The sequence below is a fragment of the Cryptosporidium ryanae genome, assembly GCF_009792415.1.
Source record: "Cryptosporidium ryanae isolate 45019 chromosome Unknown contig_67, whole genome shotgun sequence".
Lineage (NCBI taxonomy): Eukaryota > Apicomplexa > Conoidasida > Eucoccidiorida > Cryptosporidiidae > Cryptosporidium > Cryptosporidium ryanae.
This window is the reverse complement of record NW_027125508.1, coordinates 60,976-75,815: the sequence shown is the minus strand read 5'-3', so window position 1 is coordinate 75,815 and position 14,840 is coordinate 60,976. Positions and strand designations below refer to the sequence as shown.

Sequence of the window (14,840 nt, the reverse complement as noted above, 5' to 3'; positions counted from 1 at the left end):
AAACTTAATATTAACTAGTACCTATAACAAACTAAGCTCCCAGCTGCAGTTTCCGACGTAGTCTAGTCGGCTAGGATACATGGCTCTCACCCATGCGACCCGGGTTCGATTCCCGGCGTCGGAGCGCTTTTTTCTTAGGAAAGATATAAAAAAAACATACTAGAAAAAATACTTAAATGTTATAACCTATAAAATTTGCACAGATTAGAATATAAGTCCTGGTTCCTCGTTCTCTTGTGTACTTACAATAGGACGATATACTATTCTGACTCTGAAAATGATATTTGTATCAGGATCGAATTCCACATGCAGCCCTGATGCATAGTAGCTACCTAGTTGGGGGGCGTTAGATTGCCAATTAACAAGTGAATCACTGTTTATTAGTGCTTTCTTTTGTCTTTTTGTACTGCTTGACAGCCTGAATCCAACAGGTATTCCTCTCGAATCAAGAGCAACATCAACAGACTCAATGTAATCTACATCGCTTTCAGTGCAATCAGAGATTACATCAAAGTGGAAGTTAGGACCGATTAACCCCAAATAGGCTTCTTCCAACCATGCATTTCCACATTGTAACTGTATTCCTTTTATATGATCACCATCATTGTAAATCCTCAGACCTGTTAACCTTGAATTTCTCCAATCATCCCATGTCATCCTTCCGTCCAATTTCAATCTGGAGGTTTTACACCAAATCCCATCCATTTCTAAATTATCTATTTCCAATCCCATCCAATCAGTTGTGAGTGTTGGAGAGTTGAGTAGCCCTTTTTTCTCTCTTTCCTCTACTTCTTCTGATGATTCTGGTTGGGACCCTGGGAGCTCGAAAGGCGATGCGTTTTTAGTGTCTTTTTCTGTTTCTTTAGAATCTAATGCTTGGCGGAAAAGTGGCAAAATCATAGCAATTGGTGTTGAATAATCACCTGTTTTCTCGAACAAAAGTTCGAATCCATACAATCCATGTCCTCTAGTCGGTGCTTCAACATAGTACTGTTGCCATTCACCAAATTGTCTCAAAAGGTTGGTCTCGAAATATAGTTTTCCAACACTTTGTGTTCCTTCTACACGAGTACCACCTATTGAGATAACATATTCATTATCACCCAATTCAAATGATTCCTCCATTATTTCACCTCCATTTGTCGGTTCCCAATTACCGACTTCTTCGTAGTCCTCATCATTGCAACTTATTCTTAGTCCAACAAGAGCATAAGCAGGAGAATTTTGTTCTTTCTGGTATGCCACTGTTATTCTAGTTAATTTTGTTCCTTCTTCACATGAATATTCGTCATCAGTAGAAACATCCCCATCTGAATTTGCATGACCCCAAGGAGTTTTTCTATCAGTTAAAGGTGCAGTCCCTCCACCAACTTTATTAGAACCTGGTATTACTCTTATTTTTGGAGGTGGCCCTGAATCGCCATAGTTCGTATATATGGCAGATAATGCAGTTACTATACCACTTTTTATTTCAACGTCAAATCCAGAGAGATACCTATCATGAAGTTTTGCCATCCTTTTTTTCATGTGGTTTCTATTGAAGAGTTTTATACGACTAATTGAACGATCATCATTGTTAAGAACAACTTCCACTTTTTCAATTGGCTCATTTGCTGGAATTTCATACCTAGCCACGTCTCCTAGAGTACTTCCTACTGGAGGTAATGGATTTCCATCGCAAATTAATGTTAATCCTACAATTTTTTGAGGTGTTTTTATTGAAGAATGAACGAGTATTCCAGTCAACCTCTTGCCGGGAGAACAAAATGTTTCCTCTGAGTGAGACCCTGTTAGTCCACGACGACCGAACCATTCCTCTCCAGGACGAAAATCAACCACTCCTCTTTCTGCAAGTCTCTCCTCCTCATTCTCAATTTCATTTTTATTTCCGAAAATACTTGAAGCATCCACAATATATGGCATTGTCTCCATATTTTTGAAATTAGGATAATCTTTTGAAGGTGCTTGTCTGACTAAGAATCCAATTGACACTAATCCTTCGGCACCTTCTTGTCCAATGAAACCGTAAATTTCAGTTTCAACATCTCCGGAGGCCAACTTTTTCATTATATTCGGGCTAGTTTCACCAAAAGCTGCTTTTCTGTTATTTAGTGTAACGAGCATTATACCACTTGTATAGAAAGGCTTTTCACTTTGATTTTCAACAAATGCCCTCGAAATAAAGTCTCCTGCACCAATTTCTGCCTCAAACCTGTCACCCATACTACTACCAAGCTTTGTTTTCCTCCATTTATTACCGCATCTAATTCTCAAACCTATTAACCTCGAAAATACCACAGAACCCTCTATCTTTCTCACAAACCACATCCTAACTGCTGTAATTGGAATTTTTTGTGGGCAAGAGGTTTCCAATACATTTATATCAGGATCTGAATCTGGTCTAACTGCTCCAAATAACTTAATACTAATATCCTTTGCAGTTATTGGTGGAATATCTATTGGAGTGGCAGTTCTATACAATGGAGCAATAGCACCTATTCTATCACTTTTTATCATCATTGCTGATCTAAAACCATATAGCTCAAATTTACTCAGTACATCATGTTTAAATCTAATATCAAACAGATGAGGTAACCCCAAGTCACCTAGATAAACTTTGAAATCAACAATAGGATCTTCCTCATGGACTAAAATATCATATGTTCTTAACTTTTCCTTATCAAAAAGGTTAGGGTTTCCAATTGGTTTGAAGAACTCTTCTCCACACTGTATTGTAAGAGAGACTAAAAACATCTTAAATGGTTTTGGGTTTACTTCACCTTTTCTCAGTATCAAACGAATACCTGTCAAGGGCACACCCTTAGGACACCTTGTTTCTTTTATAGGACAACCCTTAGCTACACGTCCATAGAAAGAACTCTTTGGTACTAGTTCTTGTTCTTTTGACCCAGAAGAACCTAACTCAGAAATAGATCCATCCTCTTCAACAGGTGACTCCGATTGTTCCAAATATCCCAAGTCCTCTCTATCTCCAACCTCACCAGCCTTAGGGGGTTTGGTCCAATGAAAACCAATTCCTGAAATTGCACCAATTTTATCTAATTCTGCAAATATACCCTGTAATATTCTCCTGCCCCCATTTTCTGACTTGGTTGATTTAATTGTTGGGACAATCCAGTCATTTCCAAGCATTTGTTGTCTTCCACTTGTTGAGAAGATCACAAGGCTCTGTATAAACTTTTCCGGAGAGAGATGTAAGGTAACTGCACTAACCATACGGCCCACCAAAACCTTATAATCTGTTCCCTCAGTTATACCAATTACAACATTTTGCCATACTTTATCACACTCTACTTTAAGTCCAACTAAACCTCTATTCCCCATAAAGTAACCTTGCAAACCAGTAACTTTCCCATCACATTTAATATCTTGAAAGTCATATCCTCTTCTTCCATAGATCACTTGTGGCCTCGATAAAATATCTTCTGTTTTAGCAAATAACAAACCTAGCGACATTGAATTTCGATAAGTTAATGTCGAAAATTCGGAACCCTTCCATGTACCTCTAGGGTAACCTGAAATCAGAACTCTGAACCCGGAAAGTTCATAACCAGGAGGGGCTTCTTCCACTACAGATGGAAGATCACCACCTGCTCTACCTAAAAACGATAAATGGTTGTTCTTAGTCCTAAATGTCATCTTTCGAATCAGATATATTGGACCTTTTTCAAGCATTTCATCTTCATTATCTATATAAGCCAATTTCGGACCTTGATAAGTTGGTATAATAACCTCCCTTTGAGAGGGATGTTTTATAGGATTTAAAGTTTCTATAAAAATTCTAATCTTTACAAATGGGTCTTCAGGACGCGTCAGAACAGTGTATTTTTTTAAGTTTGATCCAGAACTTCCCATTATTTTACTCCAAGTTGAACTTTTAGACCTTCTACCTCTTATGTCCAGTGCAGAAGAGCATAGAAATTGAATCCCTCGTAGATCTTTTCTCCCTCTACTGTCAGGGTTTGGAAACCAAGCTCTAATACCTATTAAACTCTCATATGGTCTACATAAAATATCCAAAACACGAGGAATTGGCAGGTCATCTATTTGAATCGGACCATATATTCTAACTGGACCTACATAAGGCCTTGGAGCCTCCAATTCTGGGCTTACTGGTAATAATGGAGTTCCATCTTGTTTAGTTAATGGCCCCCATATCCACCTTTCGCTTTTTCTATCCCACTGCCAGGCCTCAATTGGAAGGATTTTTTTCTCTCCCTCCAAAACCTTCCAATAAGCTTTGTCTTCTAATTTTGTGAAATAATAGTTACCATAGTCGGCAGGGTATGTGTATAGATATCTGTTAAAGGTCTGTTTTTCCTCACGAGGAGGTGGCAACATCGACGGAATTCTCTGAACTTCTGTGTACCTCCTTCCATAAGCAAAAAAAAAACGATTAAATCTTTTTACACATATTAAAGACATAAAAAAGAACCATTTTAATAGAAATTTTTTCATTTTACAAGCAAAACCACTTTCTTCCAACTCAAGAAATTACCTTTTTATAGCCGGCGCCAATGCAAATAGATCAACAAATTTATAGATCCCACAGAAAGTGTCGGAATGAGAGCAAATTATGATATCAATGAAACACAAATGAAAGCGGAAAAAATAATTAATTCATTAAAATCATCATCACTTTAAATAATAATAAGAAGAAAAATCAGGACTCGCAATTTCAAGGAAAATAAATTAATCAAAAATAGATGTTACACAGGAAGGTGCAAGCCTGTAAACCCATACATTACCTTCTCGTTTATCAAGCCTCGTAGATCTTTGATATGCTCTTTTTCTACTTACTACTAATTCTCTCAAATCTTCGATAACTTCTCTATTTAGATTCCAATTGTTATGACGCATGGAACCAACATTTTGTTCAATGAAACTCTGATCGATCACATCCATATCCAAGTAACTGAATCTTTGTTCAGGGGTTTTCGTATTTGCATACGGACTTGAAGAATCCAAAATTCCAGAATTACTTGCACGAGGTGAGCATTGTTTAGGACTTTGTGAATTGTAACCACTCATTATTACTCTCGAGGGATAAATGAGTGACAATGCATTCTCTTGCCTTGTATATATTCTGTTCAAGTCTAACCTGCTTCTGTTTTCCGTATTTACAAGCTCGATATCGGAACTGTTATATTGGTCAAACTCGTTAATTTGAGTCTTTATTCTTGCAACTTCACACATAGGGCCGTAATGTAACCCAAAAACATTGCATCCCAGTGACTTTCTCCCCTGTATTATTTCACTCCACTTAAGTGCACCATCTTGACTGTCTCCATACATGGTTATTAAATTACAATATTGTCTTAACATCGGAAAAGCTTTGTTTATGAAATCGTCCAAGTAATAGTCTGGGTTCAAAAATGTCATCGATACTATTTGAACTTTTCCAGTATTCATCTGGGTAGAACAGCCTCCTGCCTGACTTTCTGACTGATTTATTCCGTAATAATCGTTAGGCGCAATACTTACTCTGTGATCGTGGTACTCACAACGCTCTAGAAGGTTTTCTGACAATAACTTTGGGAAAGATTGAATAAACAAACGTGTTCCCATTGAATGAGTCATAATATGGATATGTCGTATTCCCCTATTTCTTAAACCGATTATAAGTTGACATAATGAATTATGTGTTAATGGATTTTCTGCATTTTTTCTTGCAATGAAATACTCTAAAAACGAGTTTCCAGATGGCCAAGAGAAAACCATTGGTTTAATGTAAGCTGGAAAATTTCCAAAAGCTATCATTTGTCCAACTTGCCTAAGTGCATCTACAATTGTATTGTTATATCCATGGATAAAAATAAGAGCCTCAGCAGCATGCAAACCATCGCTGTGTACCCAATTTTTTACTTCAAGTTCTGGGTAGTATATAGTATCAACTCCTTGATTGTTTTGTTCATTGTCGTCCTCTCTTAAATCATTATCCTTCCTGTATCTATCAACGACCCTGACCTCTACTGACTCCAAATACCTATTATCTTGTCTATTTAATGGATATTGAGAAGCCCTTACTACAGAAGAACTTGAAAATGAACTACTATATGGTATTAAGCCAGTTACTGATTCCTTCGGACTAAATACCTGACTCTTAAAACTATTTTCATTCAAAAAATTATCTGAATATTCTTCACTTAAAGCAACTTTAGCACCTGTTTGCTTAGTATATTGCAGTACCTCAGAAACAGGAAAGTAACCAGCAATATAAAGACCTCTTTCTGGATCCACCAAAATCGTAATCTCATTTTTAGGATGAATTGTAAACATAGGAAGATGAGGAGACAAATTTTGGAACAACCACAATAGAGATATGTCACGTTCTCTCTCCTGTTTATTTTGATTCTTTCTTAATTTCTGGCGAACTTTTCTAATGACATAAAATCCCCTTTGTTGTCCCACACCACAATCCTGTTTACTATCTTCAATTTTGGGGAGTTCATTTTTTGTCTTATTAAAACAAGAAGTATTCTGCTTCTTTGTATGAGATATTTCAACTTCGATAATTTTATCTTCAGAGGTAGTTTCATTATTCTCATTTACTGACTTATTATTGTCATCGCAATTATTTTCTTCACTTGAAACATTTTTACTTCCTGAATATTCCTTGTTCTTCTTACCTGAAAAAAAAGATAAATTCCTTCTTCCAAAAACTGCACCAATGACATCTTTACTTAGTTGGGTAGTATCGTTAATAGCAGCTTTCCCTTTAGCTCCTATTCTTGCAAAAATTGAAGGGCTTCTTTGAACTCCTGTAGTTGGGGCTGGATAAATGTGACATATTGGAAACCCTCTAAAAAACTGACCTGAAACACTACATTCAATATCCGCGTATCCATAAATATTCGGCGATGTGTTTACTTCAGTACGACAAAATCCCAATTTAAGACAAATAAACCCACTCCCAGACCTACATTCTCTAGTCTTAAAAGGTCCAATAGGATGCCCGTTTCTCCAAAATCCTACTAGTATTTCTCCATGGTAGTCATCTTCTCTCCATCTTCCAAATCCATGAGGCCTTCCATCTTCATTAACTTCACCTAAGTACCAACTTGTAATACTACATCCATGATTTTCCAAAGAATTTGGTCTTCTCGCTCTGTCTTTTCTTGTTCTGAATGTCAACAACAAATCAAGCCTAAATGGATTAAATTTTTTCAAATATCTTCTCAGGCTAAACCTTTTTATTTCAATGAAATACCCAGAAGCAAGTCTGATATTTTGATTATTCTCTTCCATCTTCCAAAATATTCTTGTGTCAAAAGTTGATTCGTGATCGACAGCATCTTTCGCCTTACTTCCCTCTGGAGACTTGGGAGTCTCATTTTTTTGGAATTGTCTATTCGCATCTGATTTTCTTCCAAATGATAAAAGTTTTAATTCTACAGGTTCAATATTTACGAACTTCCAGGACTTCAAAAACCAAGGATGTTTAAAATAAAAAACTGCAATAATAGGCCTCATTCTGGAATAAACAAATGAGACTAATGCAATGAAGAACTGAAGTGAAAGATAAACTAATGGAAGAAAGTCGTAAACCACAACATCTCCATTCCATAATTTATAGTCGCATTTCTGAAAAATGAATTGGAAACGTTGAGTTCTTAAAGTTGTCCTTAAAATGAAAATAAGAAAAGAAAACCCTGTAAAAAATACACTAAGTCTAAATGAATAAACGACTCCAGTCTGAAATTGCGTTACTATTAACCAGAAAGATGTGATTACCAAAAAACTAATTTCAACACAGAGTATTATCAAATTGCTACCTTTATTGAAGGAACCGCTATCTGCAATATCTCCCAAGTTAGGGCAAGTTGAAAAGAATAAAATGTTCGAGAAAAAGCTGTAAAGTAAAAGAAATGCAAGCGTCCAACCTCTCGCAACATCCCTAAAAACTCCCTGATGCTTTCTACTAAACTTCCTGAATTCCATATACCCTATTGTATCCAAAAAATTACGCTTTATCTGGCCTATTAATTTAATCTCCGATTCTGAGAAATATCTACTTGAACGAAAGATTTCAGGAGATGGCCTTTCAATTACATCACCTGCTTCTATAACATCCATGTTAGTTTTTTAATTTAATTATACTCCCCATGTCCCCAAGCAATTTCAAAGTTATTTTTGTTCGCTCTCCTTCTGCATGCTAACTCAATAATAGTTCTATCCCCTTCCCCCACAGACGCATTTGTCCATTTTGAGCGCCTTGCATATCCCTTCCCTTGTTCAACCAATGTATAGAGTGTTAAATTTAAACAATAAGAATAGACTAACTGTATTTTCAAATAAAATATATTCAGGTTATTATTCAATTAATATATGCATTGGCACTTAATAAGAGAAGTAAAATCATTCTTATTGATTAAATAACATATTTTCATATATATTACCTTAAAAAATTTGTTCAAAATTTAAAAAAGATGATACTCTATCTCAGAAGATTAACGTTTGAAGATCAGACTTTTTTTATAATATTAACCTATTTCATTTTTAAAATAATATTTCCTGAACTCCTATCTATTTTATATGGTTTTTTCTCGAATAGTGAATGTTTGTCTTCATTATTTGATGATTCAAATTCTAACTTTTCTAGAGATACTCTCGAACAGTATCTTTCATTGTACTCCAATTCATCTTTTAAATTCACATATCTCCTAAAGAAAAATCCTATTTTAAACAAATACATAATTATTGCCAAAAGTAGCATACTAATTATTATGGAAATTCGAGTTATTAATCCCAAGCTGCTTGCTCTATTTGACTTTGAATTTCCCATAGTTCCCGGGACATATATAAAATCTTCGTCAGAAACTGTATCACCAAATATGTCCGTTGTTTCAGGATCCTCTTCCACATCCCTTATTGCATCTATTGAATCCTTAACAGATTCAATGTCCTTGATTAATTCTGCAAGCTTTATACTATGTGACTTGTCCTCACTTTCATTAATATTAGATATACCTAATATCGAATTCGAAATAACTTCATACAGTGAATTCCCAGCTTGATTCGTAATTGTAGAGAGCAATTTACAGTTTAGTTTGGCCAACCGAAGCTCTAATATAAAGACATTAGATTGTTCATAAAATAACATAAAATCACTCTTAATTTTATCTGTCAAATTAACGAAATTTTTGTTTTTATCAAATAAATAATTGTTTTTCTTTAATTCTATTTCTAATTCTGTATAAATATCACTAAGTATTTCAAAAGTTAATAAACTATTATTTTTAGGTTCTATATTTGTCTCATGTGTGTTTCCCACCACAGTTTTATTATATATGTTATTATTATCGATTATATTATAAACATTGTTTTTGTTTAATGAATTCCAAATATCAGATCCATTTTTAGTATTAAATGCATTATTAACAAACTTATTTTCTTCATAAACATTGTTAAGGCTACCAATATTCAAATATTTTGTTATTTCAGTTTTCTGGCGATTAAAATTGTGTACTTCTTTTCCAAGTTTTATTCCATAATACATATTCAAGGAATTTGAATAATCTATTAATGATCTCCTTATTTTAAAACCACTTTTTAGTAAATGAATGTATAAAAATTGCAAATCATCAACTAAAAATCCCCAATTAATCCACGATGTTATATCCAAAAATAGCCTTTGGTATATTTCCTGCAGTTTTTGATAAAATAATTCATTATACAAAAAATTATCAATCCTATCTTTTATTTTAAACAAATGTTCCAAAGATGTAAGTGACAATTTGTAAATTTTTGTGTTTTTAGCCAATTCATTAATCTTTAAAATATTTTCCTCTATATTTTTTATCCACAACAACAACAATAACTTTAATTTTAATAAATTTAGGTTGTAGATAACTACTAATTGTAAGTTATTGTAATCATTAAAATAGTTAATTAGCTCCCAATATTGTAAGTGATTTTTCCAAAAATTTGTATGAAATTCCATATTAAATTTTTCAGACTCTGTACTTAAAAAATAATTTTTTTCGTTAACAATAAAATGATTTAATATACTCGATTGTATCTCTTTTTTTAGTTTTAGCAACAATTCAGTGTGACCCCTTGAATTGTCAATGTATTCTCTCAATTTGTTCCATTTCTTTTCCAAATTTTGAATATCATCCTTACCACTATTTTCCATATATTCCTTCAACTTTAATCCAAATTGATTCACTTCCTTGCAGATACCAAATATATTATCCAGACCAAATTTATTATATTGATGATAAAGCTCATCTAAAAAATCATTAAAATCTTTAATCTTTGAATTTTTAATTGTTTTTATTTTATTCTTATCTATAAGAAATTCCGTTTTATCCTCTGAAAATTCTTTTGTTTTAATCAGACCACTCTTGCATTCATCTAAAATTAAGTGTTTTAGTTGGAATTTTTGTATCGATGTTTCTATTAAGTCATAGTAATTTGATATTAACTTCTTTCTACTAAATATCTTAGTTATTTGTGGAATGCATGGATAGAATTTATCTCTATAAGAAGAAACATATGAATTTAAGATACCCTCAAATACTTCATTTTCATCGCATCTTATTAATTTATACAATGCCAAAATGAGTGTGATTCGAAGCCAAATTTTTGTTAGAAACATAACAAGGCTTACTTGTTTACTAATTTTAAATAATGCACATCAATAAATTGTAGAATATAATACACTATTTTTTGTATTTTTCGGCATTAATCCTTTATCATTTGTGTCTCATAATTTATTTATTACCAATCAAGTTAATTGATTTTATTTTTTAGCACACCGATTTTTTTTTCTTCACACTGTACACCTCTAACAAAATTCATTCACACACAAACTAAATTTAACCCTGCTAAGTTAAAATAAAACAATATATACTAATTAAAAAGTGTTTACCTTCTTTTTTTCCGTTTGTTCTTATTTGTTCTGTATTTTTTTGGATTTTTTCTGATATTAATTGAATTTAATCCTATTATGGTACCTTTCTGATTTATTTCTGGAATTCCCAGTAAAGCAGGTATTAAAAACAAAGGCCTTGCTTCCAAAGTATCTATAGTAGGTCTATATTTTAATATACCTTTGATTAGCTTCGTAAAAATGTTCACATTTTTAACATCATAAAAATGGATATGTACAAATTGTTTCTTCTTTCTATGGAAACAAAAAAGTTTACTTATAATAGTTTTTGTTTTCTTTTTTGAACTTCTCCATTTACACTCGGTAGTTCCAAAAGTTGGAAAAACCTCGTCATCATTTCCACTCAAAGAATTCTGTATTGACTGTATTAAATTTGACAGCTTTGGAAGACCAAGATAACTTTCATTTAGATCAGGTTTTCCAAATTTTTTCGGAATATTTTCTGGTGAAGCCGTAATTAAAATTATGTCAATATTTCCTTTTTTGCACAATGAACTGATTTTATTATAAGAAGCCTTATTTACAACAAGGATTGGTTCACTTACATAAGTAGGTTGATTTCTCCATTTCCTGGCTAAGTGTATATTTGCCTTATATGAATTTAATGTAAACTCCAAAAGTTTAAACTGACTTAAAAATAATTTTCTAGCTGCTGAGTGTTTGAGACTAAGTTTTCTTTCGAAATCTCTGAGTTTAAGTAGTGCAGAAGTAGTACTGCAACCAAACAATTGTGCATATTTTTTTGCAAACATTGATCTTATATTGCTTGGTTTGTATTTCTTGAAAAAGTATTTTTTTAATCCTCTTCTTATCAATAATGTGAATGCAAGATAGAATTCATTTATTAATTTAGTTTCGTCGCTATTATAGTCCGATAAAATTTGCTTTATAGAAAAAGGTTTCTGAACCTTTTTATTTCTTTCTGTTATTTCGTTTTCAGAATATTCAGAATCAATATAATCTTTAATTTTAGTTAAAAATTTGCCACTTTTATCTTTAATATCAATAAATTCTTCTTCAAAATTCTTTCTATGAACCGGATTAGTTTTTAAACTTTCATCGTCTTGTAATTCAAAAACGGATTCATCGGAAAATGTCGCATGATCATCTGCAAATAATTCTATAATATTTAATTCTTTATTACCATTGGAAATATCATTATTTCTACTAATTTTAATATTTGAATTACCTATGTAATCATTATGGCTTCCATTAACGATCTTAACACAAATTAATAAACTGTTTATCGCAAGTAACAACCTTGACATTATAAAATAGTAAATTTTAATATAAAATTAAACTTGGCATTTTAAAAGTAATAGTTTATGATGTTATTTAAAATATAATGATTTTGTACACACTGAATTTAGAAAAAAATAAACCATGAATATCGGTGTGCAGAGTGTGTACCGTAAGTCATATGTTGATTTTGGCGGTCATATGAAGCATTAGGAAAAAAAAGAAAAAGAAGCAGTAGTAATGAAAATAAAAATAACTATAAAAAACTCACAGATTGCGATAAATTGTTAATAAGCTTCAAAGTTCTTGGTTTAATATTTTTGCAATTAAACTAAGGTATAATATAATAAATGATTTAACATTTGATCTAGTAATTGTATGCGCGCCTCGAGATCTTTTCCGAAATTATTTCTCGGATTAAATTATCAGTCATGTTACAATAAGTGGGGCTAAATAATACGGAAGCAGAATAAATTTATTGACATATATGTATTTTTGTCTATATGAAAAAAATAAAATCAAAACAATAATTTTATGTTTGCTAGTGTGATGTTCACACATCAATTTAATCTCTACGCACGCATTACTATTCTTTTGTAATGGCTTTTAAATAAATGAAGTGGGAAATAGTGGCTTCCACAGCGAGTTAGAACCTTATTAAAGCTGAATAGTATAATTGTTGGTATAACGGTAATTTAAATTAGAAAGAAGAGAAAAGAAGCAACTTTTTAGCGACGTTATTTTTCCTTTTGGGAGGGGGAATTAAGGATGAGGATACATGAATTTATATGGATTAGTTTATTTGTAACCCACTGGTTCGGTTTGATTTTTATAGAAATTGATGCAGTAGGTTTGAAGGCTAACAAACATAGTCTGAGGAAAAAGTCACCTTCTGTTTCCCAGGGAAGTTCAAAAATATCCTCTGATGGTTCAAAGAGAGCAGCAGATTCAGGTGCAAATCGTTCCGCAGAAGAGATAAGAAATATAAGTGCAATGAAAGCTAACAGTATTTCAAGAGTAGTTGAATATTGTAATTCTCAAAGTGCTCTGAAAGGGGAAGAAAAGAAAAGATTCTTTTTTTTGAAATGCGAATATAATCCAGTTAAGAAAGTTATAACTGTTCCGCAGATAGATACTGAGACAAAAAAAGTGGCAGATGGTGGAAAAGGAGATTTAGTATATGTGAACTGGAAGTTGAATCTTGAAGGGGCAAATTCGGCACTAGTATATGGAATTTTGTTCGTATCTTCTACATTACAGTATTCAGTTATAGAAAACTGTGTGGTATTACCTCAAAATTTAGTATTAAAGGGTGATAGTAAGAATCCATCACTTGCAAAAAAGCTATTTGACTGTACAAATGGTAATTTAATTCAACCAATCACTTCTTTTAAGGTTCTTGCGAAAGTGGATACATATTTCAACTTAAGGCCATCAAGATTATATACTGAATTAGAGCGTGTCTTCAGAGTATCACAACTGACATATACATACAAGGCTAATTCAAAAACCCCTGAAGTTAGGGTAAATCTACATCCAAAATATTACGTAGTTAAAGATAAATTTGGTAATGAGATAATGAACGATATGTTAATTACGGAAAAACTAGAAGCAATACCTTACATTAAGATTATACTAGCCCTAAGAAATTCAAACTTCCTACATGATTTATTGTATGGTAAAGATTTTTTTGAACAAAAAACTCAAGTTGCGAGGTGGTATAGAAGAATATTGAGAGGAATTTGGCTTCCGTTTTATACTACTGCGATGTTTATGTTCCAAAATGGATACAAGGTACATTGTGACTTGCACACTAGAAACATAATGGTTGTAGTTGACCCAAGTTTCGGTTCAGAATCTTGGAAAGCTATTAACACAGTTGTTGAAGTAGCGTCAATTACTCCAGAATCAATGAAAATTGTAGATATAGGTAATACAATTTCAATGAACACAGAAGAAATCCAAACTACAAATGACCCGTGCAAAAAATACGAAAGGCGACCTTACGAAGATATAGGTTTATTAGATTATAGAGTTTTAGACCCACTTACTGTTCCTGTAAAAGCGCCGAATTTTTTACCACAAGAGGATCAAATTTATTCAGAAGAACTTAAAATTGAGAATATAAGGAGCATTAGGACCTTAATAAAATATTACAATTCAAAACTTTCGAGGTTAAAAGCAAGTATTAGAAGCGTTTACCAATGGGAATCATGTAGGGTTAAGAGGGTAAACAACAAAACCAAAAGGCTCCATCCAGAAGCCGATAAGTACCCTTGCAGATTTGTTGATCAAAGGGATGCTTTAATTGAGGCATGCAAGATACTGAAAAGATACACTGCAGAACAGTTTATGGGGGTTCCATCCTGCAACTTAAGTTCTAGAAGAAATAGGTAATTTCTAGTATTTTATTTTTTTAGTTAAAGGGAATCGGATGCACTTGAATTCTAAATTAGTGTCATTTCTCTTAGTAGTACGAATTTTAAGTAAGCGTAAAATATATAATATTTTCACTCATTTCAAATGACAAAGAAGAGCTCTATTATTAAATTTAGATGTAATTCAAAAGATGTCACAAATTTGGGAAGAAAGAACTCTATAGGATAGAAATTCTCGAGCGCACATTACAGTTAATGTCCATATTACAGATAATGTTTTAAAAATATGTTAATTAAAAAATTAA

The 14,840-nt window shown here is 32.7% G+C and overlaps 5 protein-coding genes across 5 annotated transcripts; 1 reads left to right on the top strand and 4 right to left on the bottom strand.

Moving 5' to 3' along the window:
* Positions 1-204: 204 nt before the first annotated feature.
* Positions 205-4,446, bottom strand: FG386_003145 (uncharacterized protein; the record flags this gene model as incomplete). Its single annotated transcript, XM_067342373.1, has 1 exon — positions 205-4,446. The coding sequence occupies one exon, from the start codon at positions 4,444-4,446 to the stop codon at positions 205-207; it is 4,242 nt and encodes a 1,413-aa protein (XP_067198519.1).
* A 267-nt stretch (positions 4,447-4,713) lies between these two features.
* Positions 4,714-8,097, bottom strand: FG386_003144 (uncharacterized protein; the record flags this gene model as incomplete). The annotated part of the gene is made up of 1 exon (XM_067342372.1): positions 4,714-8,097. The coding sequence occupies one exon, from the start codon at positions 8,095-8,097 to the stop codon at positions 4,714-4,716; it is 3,384 nt and encodes a 1,127-aa protein (XP_067198518.1).
* A 412-nt stretch (positions 8,098-8,509) lies between these two features.
* FG386_003143 (uncharacterized protein) lies at positions 8,510-10,624 on the bottom strand (the record flags this gene model as incomplete). The annotated part of the gene is made up of 1 exon (XM_067342371.1): positions 8,510-10,624. The coding sequence occupies one exon, from the start codon at positions 10,622-10,624 to the stop codon at positions 8,510-8,512; it is 2,115 nt and encodes a 704-aa protein (XP_067198517.1).
* A 269-nt stretch (positions 10,625-10,893) lies between these two features.
* Positions 10,894-12,186, bottom strand: FG386_003142 (uncharacterized protein; the record flags this gene model as incomplete). The annotated part of the gene is made up of 1 exon (XM_067342370.1): positions 10,894-12,186. The coding sequence occupies one exon, from the start codon at positions 12,184-12,186 to the stop codon at positions 10,894-10,896; it is 1,293 nt and encodes a 430-aa protein (XP_067198516.1).
* A 739-nt stretch (positions 12,187-12,925) lies between these two features.
* FG386_003141 (uncharacterized protein) lies at positions 12,926-14,554 on the top strand (the record flags this gene model as incomplete). The annotated part of the gene is made up of 1 exon (XM_067342369.1): positions 12,926-14,554. One exon carries the CDS (start codon positions 12,926-12,928, stop codon positions 14,552-14,554), a length of 1,629 nt encoding a protein of 542 aa, XP_067198515.1.
* Between the last annotated feature and the right edge of the window lie 286 nt (positions 14,555-14,840).